This window comes from Electrophorus electricus, chromosome 12 (genome assembly GCF_013358815.1).
Source record: "Electrophorus electricus isolate fEleEle1 chromosome 12, fEleEle1.pri, whole genome shotgun sequence".
In the NCBI taxonomy this organism is placed as follows: domain Eukaryota; kingdom Metazoa; phylum Chordata; class Actinopteri; order Gymnotiformes; family Gymnotidae; genus Electrophorus; species Electrophorus electricus.
Window position 1 is genome coordinate 2,161,211 of NC_049546.1, and position 23,135 is coordinate 2,184,345.

The window sequence follows — 23,135 nt, forward strand, 5'->3', positions numbered from 1 at the left end:
CACATGCTTTGTGTTAACATGTTTGGACTACTGTAACACTCTTTTTTTCTGGCCTACCAAAGAACTCCATATCTAGAACCCCATCTCTATCTAACAGAGAATGCGAAATGCTACAGGTTGTGAATTTTGACATGCAAGAAAATGAGAGAGTATATTTTACCTCAGGCACATATACTGAATACCTGTCTTTCACAGACTTAAATGACCTTCAGTGCCTTCATGGTCTCACTCCGTTGTATCTCAGTGAGTTCATTATTGTGTATGTTCCCACAAATTGCTGGTCGCACCCACTACTAGACTAGAGAGAGACCAGGCACACTGCTGTTATTGTAGCCCAAAGCATTGGAATTTCCTTCCTAGTGACCTCTGGGTTCTCAATGATCCATGCACATTATTATTATTATTATTATTATTATGTACATAATTCATAAGTACATAATTCTACCACATATTCATGTGAGGTAATGAAGCTCCTTAAATTCCAACTGAATGTATTTGTTCGCATGTCAGTTTCATGTTTCTTGGTGGCCACGTTCTTCACGGGTAAAAAAAGATCACGAACTGTTTATAATGCATTTAACACAGTACAGTCATTCTAATTTTCTTCACAAAAAAACGTAAATAATTGCCACACCATATAACTATAAGCAATAGCCATCACGAACGTTTAAAGCGCTTAAGCTGCTAAAATCATGAAGTCGTTGTCCATGTTTTTGACTGAGCACTAGAGGTCGCTCACGGTCTCTTTCACGGCACCTCTTGCGTCAACTGTGCGGCAGTGTGCGCGTGTCCTGGTAACGCTCCGTTCTGCGCTGCCGGAGGCCTGCGACAACTACCGGACACCGCAGCGATAAGACAATGAACACGGATCGTTTCACCCTCACTACAGACGAGTATTTAGGTATGCTGCGCTCGCACTGTCATTCATCTGACCTGTTCCACAGTCATGCGTAACGGGCACGTTGTCGTTTGTGCATTTCTCCAGCGGAAACCGACGTGTTTTTCTACCTGCACGACGCCGTCACGCAACTGCTCGAGCACAGGGACGAGTACGTCCGCTTCGGAGTCGTCCGCTACTTTGCAGAATAGTGAGTTTTACGTTTTGAAGTCACCGCGGCGCTTCTGAACGTTTCGTCCGCGTTTGCGGTGTACGATGGGCGTTTTAATTTGGGAGCCCGTGCTTGCCTTGCAGCTTCGCCAGCGTGAAGGACAGGACCCACGTGCTGTTCAGAGAGTTCGGCTACGTTAAAGCGACGCCGCGCAACAGAGCAGCGTTCATCCGGATCTTCTGGAGATGCTTCCGACAGATCGGGAAGAGCGGAGGCGAGGACGTAAAGCGCATGCATGCGTGCGTGCGTGCGTTGTCTGGTGGTCTGTGTCTGTACCGTTGTGGGAATAAACATGCACTTCTTTGCAGATCTGCTGACGGTGCTGGAATACAGCTCTCTCCTCCAGCTCCTCTGTCCGGACTTCCCGGCGGAACTGGTGCAGAATGCAGCCAGGTTGTAAACTGCGTGCTTGCTCCTCGCGTGTAGTACACTGTCAATAAGGCCCCTAGGTTTTTACATTCTGCCATGTCTTTGCAGTTAAGTTATCAAACCAAAGGCAGGTGTTGCTAAGCTTTTCTGTTTTTCTGGTAGGATTGTTCTGATGGAGGATGCGATGGACTGTCCAATTTCCTTCTCAGATTTTATTTATTCTTTTCAAATCCAGTTCTACTATGAAGGTAAATACATCATGATATATTAAACCCTCGAGGTAAAACTATAAGTATTATTATTTTTTGATAATCTGTTTATGCTATCCTTAATTGCAAACTTCCTTAAAGACAACATCTCTTTGGAAAACTTATTTTATTCTTGAGTATATTCTAAATTCTAAATCTGATCAGTGTGTACTGTTCTGGCTCTTTCTGTAGTTGTGCTGATCAGTGACCCACCCTCCACAGATCTGATTAACAGTTATTCTTTCGAATTAAGTTAAATACAGCTCTGGTCTTGACTGACTCAGAAAAGGCATACGGTAATATCTACAATCATGCAAACCAGGGTTCTGTGTACAGAAGGATTGGATGGAAAGCCTCATTCAATTTAGCAAGGTGTTAAGGAGCATTCTTATTTTAGAGTCAAGTATGTTTGGTCAGGGTTCGAACTAAACTGCAGAGTACTAGAACTTCAGTAGCAGGGTTGGAGCTAATCTCTGCAGGGTGGTAGAGGTCCAGGAGCAGGGTTGGAACTGAACTCCTGGAACAGGGCTGGATACCACTCCTATAGTTAATCCTCACATCTCTCTAACAGAATTCCTGGAGAGTGTGTTAGTAATTTACGATGACCTCCTTGAGGGGAAGAACCCCAACACGGTCATCGTGCCAACCTCCACATTAGCTGAGCCGTCATCTGGAACAGCCAATGAGGAGACGGACACGCAGGACGGAGTGGATTCATTCCAGGATGGCGTGGACCTCTCTCAGGACGGCGTGGACCTCTCTCAGGACGGCGTGGACCTCTCTCAGGACGGCGTGGACTTCTTACAGGAGAGCGTTAACACCTCACAGGAAGGGGTCGACTCCTCCATCTTCCTCGCGCGCATTGGGGGACTCTGTGAGCGCTTCAAACACAAGTAAGACTCACCACAGCGATGTTGGCCAGTGCCCTACTGGAATCTTATTTAACTGACACTTAAAAATAATGTAAAAATAACTCATGTCTATTGTGCAATTGCATTTAGTGAATATCTTTCCACTTTTAGTAAATTTCAACCTTAGAAACATTCTCTACACACAGCTGGAAAACGCTTTTCGAGGGTGTGGTGAGACACAGTCAACTGATTTAGTCAATATGTGGTATCATGGAGAGATGTCAACAGTTAACGCTTCATGCTGGGACTTCCATGTTACCAGACAAGTGTGTTCTGAGAAGTGGGGACTTCCTGCTCTTTCTCTAGACATCCGTCCGTCTCTGCCGTCGGGGAGATCTTGGAGGTCAGGATGCGAGTGTCGTACTACAGCTTCCTCATGGCTTTGGCCAAGCATGAAGGCGTGAACCACCACATCGGTGAGCCTCACTGGCCTTTGTTTGCAATTCCCTGCTCCAGTAGAAACAGATCCAGCTTGTCGGAATGTCACCGTTAACCCTGAAACAGCTTGTGGTTGCAGCTATGGTCACTTTTTCCAGGTGCACTTCCGAACAGATCGGATCTTCTCATTGACCCCGAGATGGATCAGGAGTTGGAGCGGCTGTAAGCTTTTTTAAACATTTGTTTCCAGTTAGTAGTGGTTTTTATTATAATTCTATAAATTGTTATATAAATGTTTATATGATAATATCAATTTACGCAGCTCACTGGGCTTTGAGTTCTGAAAGATTTTCTTTTAAAAAAATTATTTCTAAATTGTTAATTTCTCAGAACGTGCAAAAACAGATTCATTTCCACACTTATAATGAAGCAGCTTAGTCAGGTAAATTCCTCCGGCTGGTGCGAGACGCACGTTTCTGACAAGCGTGCACACTGGAGGAACGGACGTGCTGCACACACGTACCACCTCAAAAAAGGTTCCCTTGCTGTTGTAAGCCAAACTCATTGCGCATGCTTGTGTGGCGTGGCGCAGCGTTGCCCAGGTGACCATCAGCCCCACGTCCAACAGCAGCGGTAGTGCTGCCGGCCACAAGGACGCGCCCAAGAAGGCCTCGCCGCGCAAGCCCCTGCGCCAGCGGCACAGGATGGACCTGGAGAGCGACGGCTCCACCGAGGAGACTGACTCCTCCGAGAATTAGGCGCACGCGCAGGTGGGCCACAGCCATGGTCGCAAAATACGGTTGCCACGACCTCCTCTTCGCTTCCGTACGGGCCAGCACCTTCAGTTTAACGCTAACGGCGTCGTGCATAGCAGCAATGCCGGCCTTGTCGCACGGAGGACCTGCGCCATCGTCTGATATTTACTCATAAACCTTTCTTAGCTTTCCAGACTGTGAAGCGAACGTTTGAGACGGACGTTCCTGTATGAGTGGACACACCTGTGATTGGTGTAACAAAGGTCAGTGTTTGGGTGCTGCTGTTGGGTGCTGTTTAGGACTGTTTTTTGCACATTTTGTTTGAACACAAATACAGCCACAGTAAACAACCTTTTGTTTGCCATGTTTTCCTTATTTCATTACAAGTCAGATGATATAAATGGACATTGAAGAGTTCTCTGTACGTATTGATCAACCGTGACATTGCCAAAGTCAGACTCAAGGACAGTGTATTTTACAAACCAAATTTAATTATACGAGTTCCATAACACAGTCGGGATGATCCAAATAAAAAAGGCTGTGTACATTAATCACAACAAACAAACCAAAATAGGCACAACTTGTGATTTTGCAAGACTGATTCAAAACGCATCCCCCCCCTCCATGAAGAGAGACCTCCACTGCTTTACAGGTCCGTCCTGTTAGGGTTAGGGTTACCGGTCACCCATCAGCCAGCGCGCTGTACAAGCTCCCTCCTCATAAGAGTTTTGATGCTGTTCTTAACTCTTTCATGAGTACTAGCATATCAAAGTGTTTAGAAAACCTACTTCTTAATGAGAAAGAATAGGGTGGGAGTTCTAGTCAGTTGCATCCCTCACGCCTCGAAGGGCTAAATATTGTGTACTCATTGTAGCTAAGCAGCAGTTCTGTTAAAAGCGCATGCTGTTTAAATGGGCCATTCCAAAAGGCTTCGAAAACCCCAGTCCAGATGAGTCACTGGGTACCGGGGGCTTTAGTTCTCAACTTTAGCTCATCGCACAGTGTGAAACTTGTTATTCAGCACAATGGCAGGAGGCCAAACACGTGGGGGCCACAGGTGTAGAGCCGCCTCGGACCTCTGCACATTTCACACACAAACAAGTCACCGTGTTCCATCGTGTTAAGATTGGTTTTGTTTTAAAATTTTCAACACTGTACATTTACTCTTCACTTAAATATGTTTTATTTATTTAAGTCTCTTAAATAATATAATTTAAAAGAAAATACTCTATAGAAGAATCTTATGGTATGCTAATAACATACAGTGCAGCTTGTAAGTAACAGGCATAGAGATTGTTGTGTTGGCTCTGTGGTCAAACACATTGCAGCCATTTTGAGTCTCTGGCTGTTTAATGTGCTTGTTGACGTCGGTCTCTTCAGTAACTGGACTTCGTGCTCGGTGGAATTCCAGTCGAAATTGACGACTTAGCCAAATGACTGCGCTACAGATTTTTGGCTCCGAAAAGCTCCACGGTTTATGGGTCGGGTTCAGGGTTTTTGGCTGTCTGCCAGGTGAGGTACAAACCACAGAGTTCCATGGCGTTTGGTTGGACGCGAGCAGTTAACGTTCTCTTGCACACTTTCCGGGCCATCCTGCTCTGGATGTGCCCGATCCAGCAGCCGCCATACGAGTTGGCTCACCCCTGCTGAACTGGCTGTGTCTCTGGGCGACAGCCTTGTGAAGGCCCGTGGTCCTGACGCAGCCACTGTTCTGGCCCTTGTGCTGAAATGGACGCAGCAGTATCAAGGTGTAAACACCACACCTGGACTCACGTCCAGACCTCTTTAGCGCCCCGGTGCTTGAACTAACGACGCCAGGGCGCGTGGACCACATAGATAACCGAGTGAAGAGCTGTCCAATTATTTTTGCTGCCTGAAATCGAGACTGCGCATAGGACGGTTTGTAATTCCTATATTCATCACAGTTTGCCTTAGATGACTGTGGATTCTGTACTAAAAGCTTAGAGCTGTTTCATTTCAAATCCGGCACGCAGGAGCGCCAAGCCAATACAACAAAAACAGTATCACCGTCCAAATACTTATGGACTGCACTGTACATTATGCACTGCATTAAAAAAAGAAAAAAATTGAAAATATTTGGTTGTCATGGCTACACACTTGAAGTCAGAGATCAGTGTGATCTGGATGCACTTTAGGCCAAGGTCCAGTTTGACAGATTTGACTATTGAAGCACATTAACACTGAACACAGTGAAACCCAACAACGTCCAACGGAATAAACCAGAATGAAGATATTAGCAATTTTTGGCCAGCAAAACACACACTGTCACTCGTACTAACTTCCCATTTCCTTAAGCAATGTGTACGTGTGTAAACTAGAGGCATACCTTAAGGACACACAGTTTGATCTATTGGTCAAATCAGATTTCTTCATTGGTTACCTAGGAATTTGTACATTTTGTGTAGTACTGAATAATAACCACCAAAGGGATTCTTAAAAAATAATCTTTCAATTAGAGGCAATTTTCACGTGCTCTGTATAAATGTGGTATTGTGCTTTGAGTAAAGCAGTAAAGAACATCGTAACAGGTCGACGGCCATGACGACGACGCCCTTAAAGATTGAAGTGTTGGGTTTAGTGAATCTGAATGGCTCAGGCTTTGTCTCTGTGTTCACAGGAAGTCAGCCTGTAACCATCACAGAGTTTGTGTGGGCTTTTAATTGCACAATTTGTCTAAAATAGACATTGACATTATGGCATGTTAACATGTTAAATTTGACATGTTAATGTGATTTTTGTAACCCATCATGCAACACATAATATAATAGGCTATACAGTAGTGCAAACATATGGAAAAGGGTAAAGGTCATTCAAGGAAAATGTCTTCTGTGGGGCAGGAATACTCCATGTGTTCTTTATAGAACTGTTGAAATGCTTTCCTGTTAAAGAAAGAAGACATTGATTTACAGATTCTAATGAAAACATTTTCAACCTACAGCCAAACCTAAACCACAGCAAATGTGAACATTCAACAGAATGATTCAGAATAGCAAACTGTTTCACTGATCGCACAGATACTCTGTTATCCAAACAGACATTTGCCAGGGTGGTTAATAATGATTATAGAGGAATGACCCATGTACAACATGGGTCATAAAGAGTATTTCCTATGAGTCTGGTGGGGTCAGGCTGACACAAATGAATTTGGGATCTGTGTGGGGTGAGAGGAAATCAGGGCTGTAGTATTTAGGAAAGCTGTTCTTTGGATTTGGTGCTTGGTGACCCAGGCAGGCCTCTGGCTCTTACCCGACAGACGACGCCATGTGCGTGGCGTGTTCCTCAGAGAAGAACACATGGCAGGCAAACTTCTGGTGCGCTGGGTGTTTGGTGATTAGTCCGAAATACCTGGACCCAAGGCAGTGGCATACAGTGCAGATTATGGTAAACATGAGTCTTGTTATAAATGGTCATTGTGGACTCCAGGCTTCAGTATAGCCAAGAGTACAGAGACGTCTATAAAGAAACGATATACAGGGAAACAGTTCATCCTAAAATATAGGTTTATTCTACACAGAGCGCTTAGAAAATGTGCTTAGAAATGCACAATACACGTTCCTCTGAACTGGTCCCACAAGGGGTTGCTGTGATCTGCTTACATGTCTCTTTCTCTCTGCTGGGCCTCCATTAGCTGTTTGATTTCTGAAGCAGATGGTTCATTACATTACATTACCTAAGCCTCTTTTACCCATAAATCACTGGGTGCACTTAACCCAGTGATTCATGGGTAAAGGAGGCCTTCAGATCGGCCAGGAGAGGGGAAGAAGGAGGCCATGGATGGGGGCCGTGAAAGTTCACTTTCTTACTCACTTTCTGTTCTTTGGGTGGCATCCACAGAAGGAAATGTTCTTCAGCTGAAAGAAGTGACAGTACTTGTCACCCTGTGAAAGGAGAAGGAACTCAGGAACGGACTTGTGCCGATCTGGAACTGCTGACATTTGGAGGGTATGAAGGAAACAGCAAGCACTTAGCTTGCTTAGCCCAAATACCTTAGCTCAAACACCTTAGCCCAAATACCTTAGCCCAAACACCTTAGCCCAAATACCTTAGCCCAAACACCTTAGCCCAAACATCTTAGCCCAAATACCTTAGGTCAAACACCTTAGCCCAAACACCTTAGCTCAAACACCTTAGCTCAAACACCTTAGCTCAAACACCTTAGCCCAAACACCTTAGCCCAAACACCTTAGCCCAAACACCTTAGCCCAAACACCTTAGCTCAAGTAACTTATTTCAAATACCTTAGCCCAAATTACCTTAGTCCAAATACCTTAGCCAAAAAACCTTAGCTCAATTACCTTAGTCCAAATACTTTAGCCCAAATTTTTAGTTTTTTTCTTTTTTCTGCTTGGTGAACTTAACAGTGTCATGCACAGACAAAATGCCCCCAGGATTCAGTGCACACAACATAGAATTAAAGTGTAAAATTACTGTTGGTATTTATTCTACTCACAGCTTAAATAATGAGGCAAATGGAGGGTGGGTGGAGGGGTGACCCCAAGGGTCCAAGAATGCAGACTGCCACACGACCTTAAAACTGCTGTTACCTCACACAACACTCTGCTGTTTACTTCACACGTCACTGTGCTGTTTACTTCACACGTCACTGTGCTGATAGCTCACATGGCTTTAAGTGACTGCACTACAGCAGGAAATCCTAAAGCCGGCAGCACCCAGTCTCGATGCTAGCCAAGGCCAAACATTAGCATAACTTGCAACCAAGTGAGAGGAGTCACATTGCTCCATTTGGCACAAAAACACTCCAGTGTACACATGCTGTCCAAGGTCACATAAGATGTGCCAACGATCATCTGTTGTCACTATTTGGAATAGGCCGGGCATGTGTGCACAACTGTGGTGATCTGGGCGTGTGCATACCATCTCAGATGCGTCACACTCATCCTGAACGATAATCTTCACTCCTCGTATGCCGACCTCTACGATGCACTCTGAGGGGGGGCTGAACTGTGTTATTCTTCTGTTTGTTGCAATCTGTCACCAGAACATCACAACAAAAAACGAGCCGTTTAAAACGACGACAACCCAAAAGCCGCGGAACACGTAACGAAGGAGGTACGGCCGAGATGACCGACATTATCAAGTATCCCATCCTTACATTTTACAGCTACTGCCAAAACTAACTAGTCACTGAATCCCGTCAATGACATGGACATTACTCAGCCTTGTGGACTCTGATGCAAGCAACGCCATCTACTGTGCTACTGATTGTCTCAGTCTAGCCCAAGCTTTTGCCCTGTTTAAGCTCCCAATGCAGAGAGCTGCCTAGCCCTGGATGACCCGGTTCATGTAACTGAGGATCTGGACTAGAAGAGTCAGTACCTGAGGACTGGACTGGGAAATCCTACTCTATTAGATACATTCCAGAAGAAAACATACCTATAATAACCTATACACAAAGGTGCCTGTTATTGTCATTACTATGGATGCATATGTTAATATTTGTGAAACATATATAGAAATTTGTATGATCCAGACAGTGACTGCAGTGTTGGTACAGAATTAGAGGTGAATTAGAGTGAAGTAAGACTTCTGTGGGCTGCACTGTGAAGCCACCCTACCTTCTGCATAGCTGCGCACATCACATCATTCCCTTTATGAAACGGCACTTGAACGGAGCCAAGGAATTTCACCCAGAACGTGTCTAGCCAGTCACTTTTGACCTCTGTAGAAACAGAACCGCAGAAAGGTGACCTGAGCAACAGCAAATACAACAGCAAACAAAAATAAGACAGGCATAAGGCACATATTTTTCCTCTCTGAATTTGCCTCAGACCTTTGGGCTGGTTGTCCTTGGTGACCTGAACGGCATAGAACGCGGGGAAAATGCCGAAGGAGCCTGTACGCATGTTGTAGGCCTTGCACCACAGATCTTCCTCCTGCGTCTCCATCAGCAGCGGGTCGTCCGCCTCTAACTCCAGCTCGTCCTCGTGACGTGGGACGAATCTGTAAAGCAGGGCTCGGTCGAAGAGGTCTATTATATCGTCCCGGAGTGTGAGCGGGGATGAGAGGAACCTACCTGAACACTGCTCTGTGGCTCTGCTCCCGCTCCTCGCCATCTATAATGCAGGAGAAAAGTCCAAAGGATTCCACACCTATGGATAAAAAAACAAAAAAACAGCCAACGATGGAAAAACCACAACAGAGGTCAGAAGACAGCAACATTTAGTAAAATAAAACCTCAGTGTGGACTGTCGTCGCTCCTGAGTAAATATGAAAGTCTTTACACTTCAAAGAAAAACCACACGAAGGGAGTATTTGGAAAGTTGCGCCACTTGAGGTCCTCTGCCATGTTCGTGGCAGTACTTATTTCCCAAAAGAACACCTTAGCCCAAACACCTTAGCCCAAACACCTTAGCCCAAACACCTTAGCCCAAACACCTTAGCCCAAACACCTTAGCCCAAACACCTTAGCCCAAACACCTTAGCCCAAACACCTTAGCCCAAATACCTTAGCGCATCTTAGCCCAAATAAAAGAACTGATGGTGAAAATGGAAATTCGTAATCGAGCAGGTGATCAAAATCCATGTTACACCCACCAGGAAAACGTGAACGTCTGTTCACAAAGATGTTGAGGAACTTGCGTGAGAGGGGCATATCTGATGAGGTGTCAGTGGCCGAGTCTGCTGACAAACAGGAAGCGTCTCTGTTGACACCTTTTGCCCCCGACTCCTCCTCCTCATCCTCCACGTCCCGGTCTTCATCGTCGTCATCGAGGGCCGACTCGTAGATGGTGTTGTCGCTGTCGCTGTCGTAACTCTGATAACACTTCTTCAGGCTGACCAGCTCGAGCTGTGCGTGCTCGTCCACCACCAGGGTGTACTTCACCGAGTCATACGTCAGTCCCGAAACATCTGCGCTAACCTCTGTGCTCGCAGCTGCTGCGTCCCCTGTCCCCGGCTCCGCCACGGGGTCCGTTACCTCACTGAGGCTGTCAGTCCTGCACGGGGGTGTCGGGGGGTACACCTCATCCTCCTCACTGATGGAGGGATTCGTGTGGCCAGCGAGAGGGTGGAAGTGCAGCGGCGGGATCTCCGTGTCGGAGCTGACGGACATGCGGTTGCTATCGCTGCTCTGCGACAGGAAAGGCCGCTCCTGTTCGCCGCACACGGGCGTGAGGTGGACGTCACGCGCCGTGTCTCTGCTCCCCTCTGACGAGCGGTGGTCCTTATTCTCGTCTGTCCACCGGTTTTGTGTGCATCCGTTCTCTGCCGGGTGCTGAATCTGCTCCCGGCAGCCGTTCAGGGTGCGGTAGCGAGCCTTCTCTTTGTTGATCGTCCCCGCCTCACAGAGCGCCTCCGTCAGGGCTCCGTCCCTGGACGTGTCCCGCATGTGTGTGCGTGTGGAGGCCTGGACTGTCGGGATAGTGTTGGTTCCGGACTCGGGCACCTTGTCCTTCTTCTTGCAGACAGAGGCTGGAACTTTGTGCGTGGACGAACCAACCACAAGGGGTTTGGTATCCGATCGGCTGCTCGCCTGGACTTTGTCCGCATTGGTGTGGGTATCCTGCTCGAGTGTAGGAAGGAGGTCCCCTAATACACACACAAAGAAACACACACACGCATAAACACACACCGCACATTATATAATAGAAATCAGGTCCAACATTAGAGGATTATGAAGAAAACACCGGGGGTTGGTATGAATGAGATTTCGCTGGAGCATTACAGAAAACAATGCAGGTCTAGACTCTAAAATTAGCAAACAACTGTGTGTGGAGCTCCGAATGGTCTCCTTTTGGAATAGGACCTCATGAGGAGCATTTGGGAAAGCAGACTAATGACAATCCTGTTGAGGTCACAGTTGTTCACAAACATATATTTCCCGATGGCATGTCTACTTGTGTATGTCAACAGCATGATTGAGCACACTTCCATACATGCTTAGCAAACATTCATAACATTTTAAAAATAACATTTTATTAGCAACAAATTAGCATAAAAATAACATTTTATTAGCATCCTACAATCAGGCAACTAGAAAGCTTGCAAGCTAATTCTATTTCATATTCTAATGTATTTTGGAGACTTCTATTGTTTCCATCTTCTCTATAGATCAAATACTGTCATGTTCTGGCAGTTGGTTCAGCACCACATCTCTTTCTTAGGCTCTTCTCTACATCTGCCGTACTGCGACGCACAGCAAGAATGGATTTATTTGCTTGGATTTATTTATTAATAATGCATTATAGGCCAGTTTTCCAGACCAAGATTGTTTCTAAACAAAGACCCTTAGACCAAGAACCAGACCAAAACCATGTCTAGGAAACCTTAGGCCCTAAAAGGAAATGAGAAAAACTACAACAAAAAACTAATAACATTAACTGAGGATTAACAAGAGAAAAACTAAGACTTCCACTGTGGTCCTAACACTGAATTCTGAGCGCGAGCGAGAGTAACCCCTGAACTGTGCAGTGTTGGGAGTACGCAGAGTCAAAAATAAGCCTACTGCTCTAGTGGTTTAGGGATTTGTGTTGGAGCCGCGCTCCCTACCTTTGATGTGCGGCGAAGAGGACTGGGTCTTCCTCTCTTTCCTTCTCTCTTTTCCACCCAGAGAGTTATTGTTTATTGTGTCCTGTAGGAAAGGGACAGAAAAACAGACCGAGGGAAACACACCAGGTGAGATGTGGCGCACGGGACTCTGAGCAACATCTCTCTGTCCTCAGTGGCAAACCTGATCACCGTGCTGCTTCTCCAGGAGAAGGGGAATTTCCTGTTGTGCTTTGCTTAGGTCAAAAATATCAATCGAAGGTGATTCAGCGGTGAAATTCCATAACTTTCCTAGCCTTCTGAACATGACCAAGCTTTGAGGAATCAACCGGAAGTTTCCTGCTGACTCACTCATAACCCAATCTCGGCTGATGCAGCAGGCACTGGTGTGCCACCATCTCCATGGAAACACTGCCACGGAGGAGTCTGTGTGTGTTTGTATTAGTGCGTGTGTGTGTTAGTGTGTGAGGCGTGGGCAGATGGTATGACGCTGTCTGAGAGGGAAAGACACATTTTTCAACCCATCTATTCATTTGTTTGGAAAATGTGTTCTTTCTGCCTCTACAATGCGCAGCAAAACTTAGATTATTCCAGACACTCCCTCGGAGTAACACCTCCGTCTGTGGGAAAATCGGAGTGGGGGAAGATGAAAAAGCTAAAGGGCGGACGTGATTTAAAACTGATTTAAAATGAGTAGATAAATGAGTAGATAATCTACTTAAAAACACCCTGGGCCACAGATTCAATCCCAGGTTTGCCATGTGCCGTTTGTGACCAGAAGTCTACGGGAACTCAGCCACATCCACTGGTCCAGCAGGTGTTCACATACTAGGTATGTTGAGAGGTAAAAGCACTTGTACAAGGGTACGGAATCGGTCTCCAGTCAACTGGAGCAAAGCGTTCTGGTATACGCAACTCTCTTCCAGCCGGATGGCAGCATCCATAATGCGAAGGAATACTGAGGGATGTGAAATAGACTTTTCAATGTCTTTCATTTCATAACTGAGTGCTGCCCAGAGCCATGTGGATTCCCAGTCGCTTCCTACTTGTGTTGAATTGAGCAGTTTTTCCTTTCTGTTTAGGCCTCAGCTCATTAGGGGTCTGGACACACAAAAATTTAGATGAACTGTTAAAAAATATTCAAAATGAACGGTATTCTCACAGCAAACCTTTAAGTATAATGTAAAACCCAGTCGAATGCGGGTCTAACCATGCGTGTTTCGAGGAGCGAGTCGTCCTGTCTGCATCCAGTCGGTGCCACATTACAACCTCTATCAGTGCAGCGAAACTTCGCTCTGCCCACAACACGTGGCATGTGTCCTGGGCTCCTCCATCTGCTGCAGATCCAGGCAGGATCCCTGAGCTCGGCAGACCTCCCTCCTGTGGCCGGAACGCCACCGCAAGAATACTACTGCCGGAATACAACTACCGGAACACCACCACCTGACCACCGCTGTCGGAATACCACTGCCGGAACACCCCTGCAGGAATACCACCGGTTTGTACAGAGTAAAGCAGGGCTTGGATTAGGAATATACTGCCAGTGAGTAGCATTTCCCCATCCAGCCAGTCAGCAGTTTTTCCCGGACTCTGCTGACATGGTTATGATTCAGACTGACTGAGAACCCTCAGAGACTGATGAGACAATGGTGCAGGTTTCCTCCAGTCCTGTGGTCTCCGAGCCCAAGCTGAAATGCCTGTGTGGAACCCGTGCCTTCCTGCACCCTACGCAGGGTGTAAGTCATTTGCTCGTATCCTAGCTAGTGCACTATATAGGGAGTGAAGAGTCATTTTGGTTTCAGCCCTTGATTACGCTCTTTAAATATTTTACCCAAATGTCATAGCACATTGTTACTTTATCACACTTCCATCAACTGAGTAACTGCAAGTTACTTTAAGAATGATCACCATCAGAATAAACAGTGGGTGATCCTGTACAGAAAGGGCCAAACATTTGTAGAACAAGTGATTTTCAGAGTACAGATTTAGCTGTGAAAATACCTTCAAAAATACAGAACTGAACCCAAAATGGTGCAGGGCTGTTATCCACCGAGGTGGTACACCGCGAGAAAGACGTCTAGGGCGTGTCCTTGGGTACACTTCCCTGCCGAAAAATAAGGACGGGAAGTACAGCAAGGGATGTTGGGAACAATTGTCCATGATCAATTTATCAGTTTATCAGTTTCAAAGAATGAGAAAGATCAAATCAAACAAAAAGAGCAAAAGGGGATATTAGTGTGCACAAACACCCCCACCTCACTAGACACACCCACTACAAACACCCCCACCTCACTAGACACCCCCACTACAAACACCCCCACCTCACTAGACACCCCCACTACAATCACCCCCACCTCACTAGACAATCCCACTACAATCACCCCCACCTCACTAGAGACACCCACTACCAACACCCCCACCTCACTAGACACACCCACTACAAACACCCCACCTCACTAGACACACCCACTACAAACACCCCCACCTCACTAGACACACCCACTACAAACACCCCCACCTCACTAGACACACCCACTACAAACACCCCCACCTCACTAGAGACACCCACTACCAACACCCCCACCTCACTAGACACACCCACTACCAACACCCCCACCTCACTAGACACCCCCACTACAATCACCCCCACCTCACTAGACACCCCCACTACAATCACCCCCACCTCACTAGAGACACCCACTACCAACACCCCCACCTCACTAGACACCCCCACTACAATCACCCCCACCTCACTAGAGACACCCACTACCAACACCCCCACCTCACTAGACACACCCACTACAAACACCCCCACCTCACTAGAGACACCCACTACCAACACCCCCACCTCACTAGACACACCCACTACAAACACCCCACCTCACTAGACACACCCACTACAAACACCCCCACCTCACTAGACACACCCACTACAAACACCCCTACCTCACTAGACACACCCACTACAAACACCCCCACCTCACTAGAGACACCCACTACCAACACCCCCACCTCACTAGACACACCCACTACAATCACCCCCACCTCACTAGACACCCCCACTACAATCACCCCCACCTCACTAGACACACCCACTACAAACACCCCCACCTCACTAGGCACACCCACTACAAACACCCCCACCTCACTAGACACACCCACTACAAACACCCCCACCTCACTAGACACACCCACTACAAACACCCCCACCTCACTAGACACACCCACTACAAACACCCCCACCTCACTAGACACACCCACTACAAACACCCCCACCTCACTAGACACCCCCACTACCAACACCCCCACCTCACTAGACACCCCCACTACAATCACCCCCACCTCACTAGACACCCCCACTACAATCACCCCCACCTCACTAGAGACACCCACTACCAACACCCCCACCTCACTAGACACACCCACTACAAACACCCCCACCTCACTAGAGACACCCACTACCAACACCCCCACCTCACTAGACACACCCACTACAAACACCCCACCTCACTAGACACACCCACTACAAACACCCCCACCTCACTAGACACACCCACTACAAACACCCCCACCTCACTAGACACACCCACTACAAACACCCCCACCTCACTAGAGACACCCACTACCAACACCCCCACCTCACTAGACACACCCACTACAATCACCCCCACCTCACTAGACACCCCCACTACAATCACCCCCACCTCACTAGACACACCCACTACAAACACCCCCACCTCACTAGGCACACCCACTACAAACACCCCCACCTCACTAGACACACCCACTACAAACACCCCCACCTCACTAGACACACCCACTACAAACACCCCCACCTCACTAGACACACCCACTAAACACCCCCACCTCACTAGAGACACCCACTACAAACACCCCCACCTCACTAGACACACCCCTACTACAAACACCCCCATATCACTACCAATGCTTCCACTACAAACAAGAAATATAAATTTACAGCATTTAGCTGACACTTTTATCCAAAGCAACTTACAATTCTGACAGAACACAGCTTGAGCAATTGAGGGTTAAGGGTCTTGCTCAGGGGCCCAACAGTGGTAACATGGGGGTGGGTGGACTTGAACCAGCAACCTTCAGAGTACCTTAACCGCTGAGCTCCCACTAAAACTAAAGGGGATGAGAAGTCTGAGCTGAGAACAGACATGTGCTGAGGAACGCTTTAGAAAGAACTTAAATCACAGGCTTCCCTCCTTGACTCAGAATTTTGTGCATTATAAGAAAAAGAGGGAGAGAGAGATGTGTCAGTCAGCTTCCACATGCAATCCATGTCAGAACTACGGAGGAGCTTTAAGAAAAGAATGACGTTAGATTTTAGATTTACCATTACCTTTCCTGACACTAATCAATAACTTATAGCAATGAACATTTATGGGGGCAGAGTTTCAGAAGGTCAGCGTATCTGGCCAATTAGTGATCTCCACATGGGCTGGGATTTTTGCATTATAGGACAAATAAGTTAGCATAGCAAATCTCTGTATTGGTGTCCCACTAATCATAAACAAAGTCGACACTAATTGTAAACAAACAAAAAAACAAACATAAAATCAAAAGCGTGTGAGGCTGCCACTGCTAATGACTGGTTTATACTATAATATGCCTTCAAAAGTTGCTTCATGGTGCATAATGGCGTGTGATAAACAAGCAAGTGAGCGAGGTGGAGAGTGAGTGCAGCTTGTGTTGCTCACACTCTCGCACTTATCACCAGAGTTTGGGAAGCAGATGGGTTCACTATACGGCCATCTGAGGAACCAATCGCACGGAACCGACACTAGACGCATTCAGCAGACAGATGGAAGCAAGCAGTGTAGGTACAAAGCCCTGTAACCCCCCCCTTCATATGATATCATATAATAACTTATGTAATATATATCTATTACATTCAGGAGAATCTTAAAATTATGTAAGAGTGTTGCACACTTGGTCACGACATAGAAAACGAAAACACGAACTCTGAGCCACACACATTTCCAAAATGCAGACATCCTACATATCAGAAACGTTTGTCACGCCTGTACAAGGTGACCCTGCCGAAAAACTCCGGTGAGATTGGTTTTGAACATTGCTAACGGCCCTGAGCCGTCGTCTAAATCCCCGTGTGCTGCTCGACTTGGCCAGTTGCGGCTTCCCGTCTGTCCTGTTCCGAGCAAGGTGGGGGAGGATTCACAGCAGGTGGCCACTCACGAGCGGGAATCGGAAGAGCGTCCAGCACACGGCCCGCGCTGAATCGATCCCAGCGCTCACAACGACCATCTCGACAGCAAACGCTCCTCTAACAGCAGACCAGGAGATAACGACGGTGAGGGGTGTGTGCAGAGCAGAGGCCTGCGCACTGGGGATGAACACACTCAGCTGCTATTGTTGATAACGGGAACAAGAACACAGCTTCCTCCCACCCCTCCACGCTTCTCTCTTCTGGATGGCCTGTCAGTCAGCATAAATATTATAACCACCCCTCACACACACACACACACACACACACACACACACACACAGAGCTCTGAACGCCAGCTGTCTCACCACTCCTGAAGCTCACCTGAGTCCTCGGCACCTGCGGGAACAGATTCAGTGTGGTAGGTCTCTTGGGTCGATACGTATCCATGACGACGAGGGGGGCAAGATCCCTCAGTGTCGGCTGTGCGGCAGACCGCCCTGCTCCCTGGTCTCCCTCTCTGCGCTCATCGATGAGCAGTGACAGTCTCCTGTCTTCCTCCTCCTCTTCCTCTCCTGCTTCCTGGGTCCCTCCCTCCGCATCAATCAGGTCCAGCTGGAGGATCTCTGACTGCAGCTCCTCTGCCCCCTTCCTTCTGCACGACTCCGCGCTCTGATTGGCCGGTCGAGTCATGTGATCCTGGGGAAGAGCAGCCAGGAGAGCTTTGAGGGGGCTGCAGTCAGATGCAGTGCAGCCAATCAGAGCGCAGCAATGACATCACCCTGTGACTCGCTGTCTGGGGGCTAACTCCATCACAGAGGACAATGAGCAGCAGGGAATATAATAATAATCATCATCATCATCAGAAGAAGAGTTAAAAATAAGAAATAATAAAATGATAAACAATGAATAATAAAACAAACAAATGAATAATTATTATTTTATATAATGCTGTCCTTTCAGATATTTTATGAAACATTTATAGCCATTTTATTTCTGCACATTTGCATCTGCTAAATGCCGATAATGTAACCGTAATGTAAAATGTTTTCATGTGCACCGTATACACAGACAAGACAAAAGTGATTCAACTTGTGATCTGCTCATTATTAGTGTAACTAGTTGGCCTCCACTCTGGGACTCTCCGGGGCTGTGTGCTTTCCGCGCTGTGTTGATGTCTGTGATTAAGCTGCTCAGTGACTTTGGCTTCGTCCGAAAGGCTCACATCTGCGGCTCGTGCTCCGCCTGCTCGGCTGAGCGCGAGCGCAACCCTCAGAGGGATTTGGGACGCTTCTGCCCCAGAAACTGCGCGCAGGGGGCAGCAGCGGACAGAGTTGCTCGCTGCCCTGTAGAAGCCCAGGAGCCGGGCTCGCTCTGGGGCAGACTCAGAACAGCGCCTACGTGTCGGATATGTCTTTTTAAATTTCCAGAACGATGAAAAGCTTGATAAATGTGTCGCAGACCGTGAACACGCATCGCTAACTGACTGTGGTTTACCGAATGCGATGACGTGGGTGTTCCGGTAGATCGCACTGGACTGCATAAACGTCCTGGCGTGTGTACGAGGTGTGCTGCGTGTGCCAGGCGGGAGTGAACGCCGTGGCATGTCGGCTACATCATTCAGTCAGAAGACGCTCAGAGAGGATTTTCAGGCCTCCAGTGGCAAGCTGAACTCAAAAGCGTTAATCAGTTGTTTAGTCCTGCAAGCAGCTCCTGCCAGGTAGGGATGATGGGATATGTAGTTCCTCCACGCTGCTCTGTGGGGGTATTTTTTTGGGAGGGATACGTCACAGAGTTAGCCTGTATCCGTCTGGCTGTGTTTCTCTCTGTCTCGGCAGGTCAGTGATGCCAATTAAATGAGAGTTAGTGATATATGATCTCCTGACACTAAAATTTCAGTGTAAAATTCTAAAGAAAGTGTGTTATTACTTTATACCACATAAACACATTGTGCACTCAGGAGCCACTTTACCATAGTTTATCCCACACTTTGTGATAGCTATCATTATATCCTATCACAAATTTATTTATATCCCATCACACACTATGTGATGGTTTTTATCATATCCCATCACACACTTTGTGTAGGATTCCCGTTAGTCTTTGGTCCATGGTCACGACCCACAGAGGTGATGTTGACAGGAAAGTTTTGGTTAGTACTCAGTAACACTGACACACGTAACCACCTCAGCAACGCCGGGTTTGGCCTAATAAACACGTACCAGCTCAAACCCACAACTGGGTCACTTTTGGCAGTGGGAATACTGGGTTGAGAATGGACTGCCATCCATTAATATCCAGACAGCAATGGGCCACTGGTCAGAAAACTATAGATGAACTGGGTAGAAGGTGGTTGACTAATTGTGCATGCCAACAGATTATAGGCTACAAGGTGTAATTGCACACTATATATAAACCTATAAGACAGATGTACATGTATATCAGCGAAGTATTAGCCTGACAAAAAAGAACCTGAAACATCAAGATGTTCATTTGGCTTTTTAACATAACCAGTCAGAATGCTCAGATAAACTGTGGGGGCCAGTGAGTGTATGACACCTAAACCATCATCTACAGGTCATAATAAAGGAGCGGAAATTTTGGGATGAACGTTGACGCCTTGTGCTGAAACAAGAATGCCAGTCAGAGCCCATAGGGCAGTAAGCTTGTGAGATTTGGTGGTGTGTGCATGACTTTAGGCTAAGATGTAGTAAGCTGTGGGGATGGCACCCAGCCAGCAGCAGAGGATATGGAGAGACAGAGTACATGCTTTCTGGTGTAAACACTCTGGCAGAGTGGCTACAGTAACCCCACCGTCACATTTAACATGGACAACTGAGATCATCCAAAAAAAGGGCTCACTGAAAGAAAAAAGGGCTAATGAATGAAAAATAAACAGAAAAATACAATAAGAGAAAAATCATATCTGAACTGTTGTCAGACTGTCGCACTGATATGCCAGTTCTTGCCTGAGCAGGCGTCTCCAGAAACAGAATGCTTATTTACTAGTTACCAGATGCACAAGGAATTTGTCTCGGTGCAGGTGAGAGTCATACCGAGCTGATACCTTCTTACCCGAAGGTCGTAGTCGCAGAGGCTCAGTCTGCCTCCGTCACCATCCGTCATCTTCATCACCTCGGACAGGTCGTCATCGTCATACTCATCGAGACTCAAGTCATGGGTCAGCCTACACACGTTTCAATGGATCAGTGAATCAATCAAACGAACAGGCAATCAATGGATTAAAGGCATTACGCCTCCCGCAGACAAACTCACACGTAGGTGGGAAATGGCTGTTGCTGGCAGACTGAACTGAGAGACTGCTTTCACCTTCAACAGATCAATTGCTGGCTAATCTCTCACATTTGCTACGTCTACACTCACCACAGAAGAGATCAGAGTATGTATTTTCCCCTGTTGTTCCAGCACTGGGTGCTCTGACCCCAACTCACAGAGAAGCTGGAACATGTGAAGAGACTCAGTTATGTTAAGACTGGGCCCAAGGTTCCTTCTTTACTGGACTCTGTGCTATTAGACTGGATAAGTTATTTAAGTTACTGTAGTCTAACTCTACATTACATAGAGTAGGTAGTGAGGTGTGAATGAGCTGTGCTGTGTGAAATGAGTGACGACAGTGCTGAGTTTATAGAACAACACCTGGGTTCACAGTGGAACCACACCTGGCAGGCACCCCCCCGGCCCGAGCAGAACTGGACAGGAACAGAAGTTCACAACGCAGCGCTAAACACACGCGCACCAGCCAATCTGCTTTGGCACAGAGCGATGTATTCCTTAAGCCCTCCAATCAGCAAAAACTTGCATCTGGATAAAAAGTTAAGCTTTGTTATTATTAATTACACTAATCTGCTTTCCAAGTAGACTTACATGAACATCTTGACCCTGTGGGAAAACCCTGGGACTCACACTGTACATAACTATGTAAGCACTTCAACTATAAAACACAACAACTACAACCATATTTATCCTGAATTTAAAATAAAAGCTATTTTTTCATTGACTGTTCCTGTGATGCCATACATGCCCTGGATCTCTCCAAGCCCTGTAATGTTGGCTTTTACAAGCCCTGTAATGTTGCTTCAGGGCTATTTTCACATACACAGAACAGGTCTAGTACTGCACTAAAGCCTTCAGTGAAAAAGCCAGACTTTTCATTTAAGCGTAAACACGGGCTTAATGTAGAGATTCCCTTAGGCTGTGTGTATAAAATATTACAAGAGATTGTTGTGTGTGTGCACGCATGTGTGTAAGTACCACTTCTCCCACTGGTCTTCCATCCAGCTAGCTCCATCCTCCCTGGGGTCCATGGGCAGGCAGAGCACCATCTGCGAGGTGGAGTCGCGTGAAGCAGGATCCACAACAGTCGACTGTGGTGCCCACAATTATTACAACACACGTTCTCTCACACACACAGATGCATCCAGGTTCTGGGACTCAGCTTGTTCCTGGAAGTGTACTGGAGCTGAGAAGGAAGAATGTGTCTTCTGCTAGTCTCAACATCATCACATTGCAGCACCGATACTCCCTGCTTACTGTGGGCAATATCTCTGTGTGTGTGTGCACGCGCATCCTTTGCAGGGTCAATTAAAGTCGGGTAGAGAGAGCGAGAGAGAGAGAGAGGCAGGGTTCTGCCATTTCCCTGATTGATGGTACCAATCGATGAAGCTCAGGTTCCCCCCTCCTATCATTTGAATGCTTAGCACAGCAAAGAAGGGTGTGTCTGGTGTTGGGGGAGGAGTCTGGCAATCGATGTCATTGATAGCAGCTGAAAATAAACATCTGGCCCCACCCTGACTGCACAACAGCATACGAAAAAAGAAGGAAAAAATTGCATTTAGCAGGTCCGGGAATAGAACCAATCCACATAATGAAATAAGCCATGTTTGGTGTTCACATCCTGCGTGTTAAGCTGCTATTCACACATTTTTACATGTTTTAGGTTTTATCTCCAGGGTTACAATTTAGCCATTTGAAATGCTAATTGGAAAATGCATAAAATATGTCCCTTTATATCTAAGGCTAGCATAAGATTTAGTTACTGCCATTTCTAATTCTGTGAGTGAGAGAGAGAAATACATTATAGCCATTAGTAAGTATACAGCGCATTACAAGTGTGTTTAGAGCCCTCATGTCAACAGGGGAGCTGTCACAGTACCACACACACAGCTCTGTTCTAGCACAAGAGGTGAGGCTGTGGGGAACAGAGATCCAACTCTTACATAGCAAAGATTTGCCCTTTTTTATATGACATTTTGATGTATTTGGCAGATGCTCTTATCCAGAGTAACATACACATTTCAAACAGTGTAGTATTAGGAGTCTTGCCCAAGGGCTCTTACTGGAATACACAGAGTATTTGTCCAGATGGGGTTTGAACCCCTGGAGGTGCCACTATTTCGGACCCAACTACAGTGAATCAGGTATCCACGAGAAATACACGTATACAGGACCCCTTCAACAGCCATGCAAATCACCATTTACGACTTCACTGCCTTAGGAGGGCAATGAAGTACGAAACCATGTTCTATTAGAAAAACCAACGTGAGGCCGATGAGGTGCAAAAGAAGCGCAATGTCGCCCCCTAGTGCCAAATGAGTAAAGCCCCTAAACAGATCAACTTCACAAAAACA

The 23,135-nt window shown here is 46.7% G+C and overlaps 2 protein-coding genes across 3 annotated transcripts; one reads left to right on the forward strand and one right to left on the reverse strand.

Moving 5' to 3' along the window:
* Positions 1 to 764: 764 nt before the first annotated feature.
* On the forward strand, positions 765 to 4,132 carry c12h11orf49 (chromosome 12 C11orf49 homolog). The gene is made up of 9 exons (XM_027017185.2): positions 765 to 901; positions 986 to 1,088; positions 1,193 to 1,323; positions 1,418 to 1,502; positions 1,641 to 1,726; positions 2,298 to 2,619; positions 2,944 to 3,053; positions 3,174 to 3,237; positions 3,608 to 4,132. Exons 1-9 carry the CDS (start codon positions 859 to 861, stop codon positions 3,771 to 3,773), a joined length of 1,110 nt encoding a protein of 369 aa, XP_026872986.2. The 5' UTR covers positions 765 to 858; the 3' UTR covers positions 3,774 to 4,132.
* Positions 4,133 to 4,241: 109 nt separating this feature from the next.
* Positions 4,242 to 23,065, reverse strand: mapk8ip1a (mitogen-activated protein kinase 8 interacting protein 1a). 2 transcript variants are annotated; one of them, XM_027017184.2, is made up of 12 exons: positions 21,760 to 23,065; positions 20,563 to 20,674; positions 17,872 to 18,186; positions 12,300 to 12,381; positions 10,347 to 11,339; positions 9,826 to 9,901; positions 9,583 to 9,752; positions 9,368 to 9,471; positions 8,667 to 8,780; positions 7,599 to 7,669; positions 7,038 to 7,136; positions 4,242 to 6,670 (listed from the first exon to the last, which is right to left on the reverse strand). In XM_027017184.2, exons 1-12 carry the CDS (start codon positions 21,828 to 21,830, stop codon positions 6,598 to 6,600), a joined length of 2,280 nt encoding a protein of 759 aa, XP_026872985.2. In that variant the 5' UTR covers positions 21,831 to 23,065; the 3' UTR covers positions 4,242 to 6,597. The 2 variants fall into 2 exon arrangements, with proteins under 2 accessions (XP_026872985.2, XP_026872984.2); XM_027017183.2 differs by lacking the exon at positions 21,760 to 23,065 and having other exon boundaries at positions 20,563 to 21,440.
* Between the last annotated feature and the right edge of the window lie 70 nt (positions 23,066 to 23,135).

Excerpts from the sequence above, each read along its gene's own strand:
- c12h11orf49 (XM_027017185.2), top strand. The coding sequence starts at position 859 with ATGAACACGGATCGTTTCACCCTCACTACAGACGAGTATTTAG. Across the intron at positions 2,620-2,943 it reads TGTGAGCGCTTCAAACACAA|ACATCCGTCCGTCTCTGCCG; the intron begins GTAAGACTCACC and ends CTCTTTCTCTAG. Across the intron at positions 3,238-3,607 it reads GATCAGGAGTTGGAGCGGCT|CGTTGCCCAGGTGACCATCA; the intron begins GTAAGCTTTTTT and ends GGCGTGGCGCAG.
- mapk8ip1a (XM_027017184.2), bottom strand. The coding sequence starts at position 21,830 with ATGGTGCTCTGCCTGCCCATGGACCCCAGGGAGGATGGAGCTAGCTGG. Across the intron at positions 18,187-20,562 it reads TCTGCGACTACGACCTTCGG|GATCACATGACTCGACCGGC; the intron begins GTAAGAAGGTAT and ends GCTCTTCCCCAG. Across the intron at positions 12,382-17,871 it reads CGCAGGTGCCGAGGACTCAG|GACACAATAAACAATAACTC; the intron begins GTGAGCTTCAGG and ends CCTTTCCTACAG.